The 7,179-nt window shown below is 43.9% G+C and overlaps 1 protein-coding gene across 1 annotated transcript in view; it reads right to left on the bottom strand.

Moving 5' to 3' along the window:
• Positions 1-242: 242 nt before the first annotated feature.
• Positions 243-7,179, bottom strand: part of LOC134466019 (RNA-directed DNA polymerase from mobile element jockey) — a 12,088-nt gene continuing 5,151 nt past the window's right edge. The window contains exon 3 of the mRNA XM_063219917.1: positions 243-255. Coding sequence (XP_063075987.1) covers positions 243-255 — 13 coding nt within the window. The remainder of the gene's footprint in view (positions 256-7,179) is intronic.

The raw sequence follows: 7,179 nt of genomic DNA, 5'->3' as shown, positions 1-7,179 counted from the left end.
TGTGAACTGCATCTTGGTCACTGGCAGCAGGAGGTTGTCCACTGGTCAGTAGCATCACTGGTCAGCGGTGGTCCGCTGGCAGACAGCTCACTGGTGCAGCCGGGATGAACGGGCAGTCATCGGTTTCCAATGGTGCGTTGGTCTTTCGCTGTCAAGTGTATATCAGCACTGGGTTTTCCTCTTTTTTTATTGAAGTTCAGTGCACAAGGAAACAGTTGGGGAGTTGTGGTTTTGTCTTTTCCTTAGGTGAAAACCCTGGAGGGACACATGCAGACAAAGAAAAGAAATTAGTTTTACAGAAATGTGCAAAAATGCTCATGCGCAAGCATGCAGGAAATGTGCGACCATGTCTACAGTAGTTAAAAAATAAACTTAGCAATGTTAGACTACAAACCAGATTGAATAACCACAAGCCATCGTAATTTAAAAGATTGTAGGAAAGAGTTATAAATAAATGACAATTGGAATTATCAATCTGAGCATATCATCTCCCCTAAAAAATACAGACAGTCCATAAGCATCGGTTGCAAACTATTTTTACTCAAAATACAAATGCCTAACATTAAAAACAAGAAAATGTTACTTGTGCCCAGGCTACTAAGCTTTCGGGTTACTAAGATTCACAAACCTTGAAACTACATTGATGCTTCTTCATAGGGATGCAACAACAAAAAGTTTAGAAAGTAGAAACTTTGTTTTGCATGACAATTTGGAACAGGCCATTTTATTTTATTTTTTTTAAACCCTCATCATTGGAAGGTTCATTCAAAAACATTTCGTTTGCACTCTAATGGTTGATGACTTGAAAAAAATATGATGACAGATGCATAATATTTTGGAAGGTGGTGTGGTTTATAAAAAGTAAAGCCTGCAAGTTAACCTGTAGATAGTGGTTAACCAGTAGGCTGAGAGCCCTTCGCCTTTATAGGAATAATGCATCTGTGCTGTTATTATTAATTAAGCGGGCTTGCAGAGTATCATTAGTATCAATGGCAAAGGTGCTGAATTAGAGATATGGAGGTTGTGAGTTCAAATCCCACTCGGACCCATGTTGATTTTCAAAATTATATCATATGCAGTGTTCCTTAGCCAACTTAAAATAGCATGCATGTCATTTAGTGTCAATGGCAAAGGTGCTGGATTAGAGATATGGAGGTTGTGAGTTTGAATCCCACTCGGAACCCATGTTGATTTTCAAATTTATATCATATGCAGTGTTCCTTAGCCAACTTCAAATAGCATGTATATTTAGTATTCCCATAACGCGGAGCTACAACACTTTCAAAATGGCTGAATCCAAGATGGCTGAATTGTTTGGGCCATAACTTCTGACTGGGTGGATGGATTTTTCCAACATTTCTTTTAGCTTTGTTTTCTCAATAGTAGTTTGAGATATCAAAAATAAAACTGCTCATCTCTGCCCCAAAAGGCAAGCCCGCTTCCAGCATTTTCTGCTGGAAACAATCTAGTTTTAACTAAAAACATTGCTTGTCATTTGTAACTGTTTGTAAATAAATACTCTAAATGACAATATTTTCATTCGAAATTCGGAGGAAATATAGTTTATAGAATAAAACCACAATTCTCATTTTACTGAAACATGCCAAATAGTGGGGCCAGAAAAATGGCTGTAAGCTTATACCTCATCAAATACATTTTCCTATCGTGTACATGCACCTTCTACAGCCATACAAAAAAAACCCAGCAAATGCCACAATTTCATACTCAATTCCAGCTCCTTAACACCTCCCAAGTGACCAAAAGCTTGGCTGGAAAATAGGACAACTTACTAGCCACCTTGACAGGTGATGACTGTTGGGCTTAATCTTACTGGTCAAACATGCAGTCATATTATTGGCTGGTGATGAATAAAGTTAATTTAGAGGCCTGATTTCCAGCACACCATATAATAGCATTTTATTGGTATTATGAATGTGAAATAAAGTCTTCCATGAAATGTTCCCTTACCCACACAGCAGAGGACTCCGATGCGGAGCCGCGTTCAAGTCACCACATCCGTGTCACTGTCACATTCCTTTGGGTTCCACTTGGTGGATCAGGGTCGCCACCGTGCGCCGCCCCAAATTCTACCGTCAAAACGCGGACCATACTCGCATCCATATCTGACGCGATTGTTCAACATGACAGTGAGACAGAAAAATAATGTCAAGATAAATAAAAAATCATGATGAGTGAAGTTCTTCGTCAGGTTGTGTTTTTTTTTCGGGTTCTTATTTAAACGGTGTCTAGGCCAGGTTATCTGTGTTATCTGTAGAATTAAATCTAAATGCTGTTTGAAACGGTTAACTGGTTTAGTGTTCGTTTATTGGGATTATAGCATAATAAGAAAGTAACTTTATGAGCACGGATCCAAAATGGTCCCGGCCCGGAACATCTATGAGTCCGGAATGGGTCCGTAACTGATAAAAAGTAGTGGAACCGTGACGGATGCAATAAGTGGACACGGAATGAGTCCGCATCGGATGTCGCGCCTCCGAACCGGGGTCACTGCGGAGGTACGCTTCTGCACGCGGGTCCGTTGCGGGTGACAAACGGGTCCCTTTTGAGTCCGCACCACGCCTCCGCGTCGGATGATAGGCGGCGTGCAAGTGGACGCCGATACGGCCCCGTTTACCGGGTCCGTACCGGAGGATGACCTCCGGATGGTGGACTCCGGGGCGGATCCATTACGGTGTACTTTTGCTGTGTGGGTATATGGGTTAGGGCCTATAAGTAGCCTATGGTAGTCCAAAGCAGTGGTTCCCAACCTATGGGTCGGGACCCCCCTTATGGGTCGCCAAAGATCCAACGGGGGTCGCGGAGCCCTCTTAATTTTAAGGGGTTTCGTTTTAAATATATATAGCCCATGTTGAATAAAAGACAAAGCATTTAACTAATAAATGCATAGACGAAACAAATTGTAAGTGCTACATTAAACATTTATTCTATATTTGACCAAAGACGAATTGAGGAATAAAATAACTAAAATAAGTTATCGCAGGAAACGGAGGGCATCTTGTGACTCCGTCTCGTGCGGGCGCTCGCGTGGTTGGGTCACCAAAGCTTAAAATAGTAAAAACATGGGTCCCCTAAGAAAAAGGTTGGGAACCACTGGTCCAAAGTACTGTGAAGACCAAGATAATATGGTGAAATAAACCATTTGCCTCATGCCTCCACTCTACTGGTCTGGTGTAGCAGGCTATACAAGCTCAAGTAGCCTCTCAGATAGGAACTCAGACTATTCTGACTTGGAGGTAGCCCATGTTGCGCCATGAATTGCTGTGCTACGATAAATTGCTGCTAAAAAAGTCAAGGTTGGTACTGGCAGGTATGCTACAGAGATCAGCCTAGGCCTACTTTATCAGCAAACACTGAGACATCCAACTGCCGTGGCATCGAGCAGAACGCCACAAACCAATCGCTAACCATTCCGAAATCAAAAATACCGATAGCCTACAACTTAAGCGCTTACCGACTGCGTTTCAGAAATCACATTCAAACAATAAAGTCCGTTTGATCACAGCAAGCACAGAAAAGTCTGTCTGTAGCTTCCAGTAGGCCTAGTGTCTCCCAAACGGACAAACTAGTCTAAAAAGCCTGATAAACCATCTTCTTCTTCTTCTTCTTGTGGATTTTATTGGCGGTTGGCATACGCAGTGTTGCATTACCGCCACCAACTATGTAGGCTAACTATGCAACTACAAGGGGTGGAGCTTCGACGGAGGAATGACAAAAAGAAAGGAAAAAAAAAGAAAAGAAATATAGCTGCAAGCAGCAATGCGGGGCCAAGCAGTAAACTTGCCAAAGTCGCCACGGCAACAGAAGGAACTGCAGCGCCCCCTTTGGCCCAAATCTCGCCAATGTTGGGGTGCATTCCTTGGAGGGGAAAATGGGGAGAGAGACGGGGAGGGTAGGCAAAGGACCTGGGCTGGGAATCAAACCCGGGTCAGCCGCATGATGATAGAGAAGTGCCCTACCGGTTGGCCACGGCAGAGCCTGTGCTGCCCTTGATTTATATTGAGTAACACATTTCCATTCCCTCTCAAATTAGTCTATAAAATATCAGCAAGTCATTTCTATACTTGAGAGGCTTGCTTTTTGGACAGCAATTATAATCCTCTGTGATCATTCTATTTAGTAAAATTGTTTATATGACATACAATATTGGGGAAAAAAAACCGGGAGCCTACTGAAAATAGATATGTCCTTGAAATCCTAAACATAAGAATCCTATAGGCTGCAATGTAATGTTGGCCAGCCTTTTGAGAGACTGGTCTGAGGAATTGGTGTACATAGAAGTAACGTGTGTGTGTGTGTGTGTGTGTGTGTGTGTGGTGTGTGTGTGTGTGTGTGTGTGTGGTGTGTGTGTGTGTGGTGTGTGAGACAGACAGAGGAACCAAGAGAACAACAATGCTCGCTCTCTCTCTCTCTCTCTCTCTCTCCCTCCCTCCTTCTCTCTCTCTCCCCCTCTCTCCCCCTCCCTCTCCCTCTCCCTCTGTCTGTGTGTGTGGGTTGGGGGTGGGGGGGGGTATGTGCAGGGGCTGGGGCAGTGGGGCTTTGGTTGACACTAGAGCAATAGCAGACTACGCACACACCTAAGCTCTCGGTGTGTCCAGAGACCCCCTGCCGAGAATGGTGTCAGTGAACGTGCGCAGGTGCCGTTGGTAAGGGGACAGAGAGATGAGAAAAATCCCTCCATTCTTTCCACAATTTTGAATGGCTGCTGAGAGCTGATAGTTTTTCCAATTGTTACGAAAATCCATACCTGGGTGCAGCATAGTGTGAAGATGACCTGTGTACCAATATTTTGACAATTGGGGAGTACGGTTCAAAAGCTACAGGCAAAAATGTAGCTAAAATTTTGACCTGCTGGTGGCGCTACAGAGTTTGAGCTGGGGATCTGATTTTTTTTTGTGGTAGGTCATGGGATGGACTACTATGTGTGTACAGAATCCCAGCCTGATTCGACAAACGGTTGCTGAGATATGACCTCACTTCCTGTTTCGCCACGTTTTACGACAATTTTGATTGGCTGTCACGGACTAAAACGATTAAAAGATATCCAATATTCCTGAAGACCCCATGTGTAGCTCAGTCCAGAGATACTATATACTGAGTTTTGGGCGAATTGGTCAAAAATTGCGGGAAAATTAACATTTTTATTGAATTTTACAAAATTCAAAATGGCGGGAAAACTATCCTGGCGGAAAATGACGTCATATGGTGCGTTGGATTCGTCTTGACTCAAGGATTCCAGGTGATACCAAGTTTATGAAACCAACATTGGACCCCAGCGGTTCAAAAGTTACAAGCAGAAATGTACCTGCAACTTTGACCTGCTGGTGGCGCTAGAGCGTTGGGGCTGGGGTCCTATAAATTGCTGTGGGTAATGCTGAGACTGCCCCGAATGTGTGTGCCAATTTACAGCATTTTCCTGCCTACGGTTCTATGGGCTGCCATAGACTTGCAGAGGGATAGGAATGGTGACTAGAGAATAATAATAATAAATATAGCTGCAAGCAGCAATGCGGGGCCAAGCAGTAAACTTGCCCAAGTCGCCACTGCAACAAAATTAACTGCAGCGCCCCCTTTAGGCCAAATCTCACCAATGTTGGTGTGCAATCTTTTGAACAGAGACTGCAGGGGCTGGGGCAGTGGGGCTTTGGTTGACACTTTAAAGCAATAGCAGAACTACGCACACACATAAGCTCTCGTCTCTTGTGTGTCCAGGCCCCCTGCCGAGAATGGTGTCAGTGAACGTGCGCAGCCGGTGCCAGAGGGGACAGAGAGATGAGAAAAAAATCCCTCCATTCTTTCCACAATTTTGAATGGTTGCTGTGAGAAGATAGTTTTTTCAATCGTTACGAAAATCCATACCTGGGTGCAACATAGTGTGAAGATGACCTGTGTACCAATATTTTGAAAATTGGAAGTACGGTTCAAAAGTTACAGGCAAAAATGTAGCTGAAACTTTGACCTGTTGGTGGCGCTACAGAGTTTGAGCTGGGGATCTGATTTTTTTTTGTGGTAGGTCATGGAATGGACTACTATGTATGTACGAAATCCCAGCCTAATTCGACAAACGGTTGCTGAGATATGACCTCACTTCCTGTTTTGCCACTTTTACGACAATTTTGATTGGCTGTCACGGCTGCTAAACGATAAAAGATATCAAATATTCCTTGAGACCCCATGTGAATGCTCAGTCCAGAGGATACTATATACCAAGTTTCGGGTGAATTGGTCAAAATTGGGGGGAAAAATAGCATTTTTATTGAATTTCGTAAATTTCAAAATGGCGGGAAAACTATCCTGGCGGAAAATGACGTCATAGGGTGCGTTGGATTCGTCTTGGCCCAAGGATTCCAGGGATACCAAGTTTATGACAATTGGCCCTGCGGTTTCAAAAGTTACAAGCAGAAATGTACCTGCAACTTTGACCTGCTGGTGGCGCTAGAGTGTTGGGGCTGGGTGGTCCTATAAATTGCTGTGGGTAATGCTGGAGACTGCCCCGAATGTGTGTGTGCCAATTTACAGCATTTTCCTACCTACGGTTCTATGGGCTGCCATAGACTTGCTAAGGAGAGGAAAGATGTCTACGTAATAATAATAATAAGAATACCAGTTAACACTATAGGGGCCTTCGCCAGCTTCGCTGCTTGGCCCCTAAATATAGCTGCAAGCAGCAATGCGGGGCCAAGCAGAAAGTCCGACTAAGTCGCCATGGCAACCGAAAGAGCTGAGCAGGCAGAATGTCAGAGACAACCATAGTTATTTTTTACAAGCAGAAATATATCTCGAAATTTGATTTGTGACCTGCCGGTGGCGCTAGCGAGTGAGCTGGAGACCTGAAAGTTCTAGTGGGGAGTCATGGGATAACCAAGAATGTGTGTGACGATTCCCAAAAGATTCTGACCATGGGTTGCTGAGATATGAGCTCACTTCCTCTTTGGCGTCTGTGTGGAGGATTTTGATTGGCTGTTACGGCAAAACGGTAAAAGATGTAATACAACCCTTTTAGGGATCACTTCAGAGTGCTCCAGAGATCATGTGTATCACGTTTTGTGAAAATCAGACTACATTTGAAGGATGAGGAACCTTTTATTGATTTTCACCAAATCCAAAATGGCGGGCATTGAATTGTGGCGGATATGATGTCAGAGGGTGTGTTGGATTCCT

This window comes from Engraulis encrasicolus, chromosome 16 (assembly GCF_034702125.1).
Source record: "Engraulis encrasicolus isolate BLACKSEA-1 chromosome 16, IST_EnEncr_1.0, whole genome shotgun sequence".
NCBI classification, from domain to species: Eukaryota; Metazoa; Chordata; class Actinopteri; order Clupeiformes; family Engraulidae; genus Engraulis; species Engraulis encrasicolus.
This window is presented reverse-complemented; position numbering and strand designations above follow the sequence as displayed.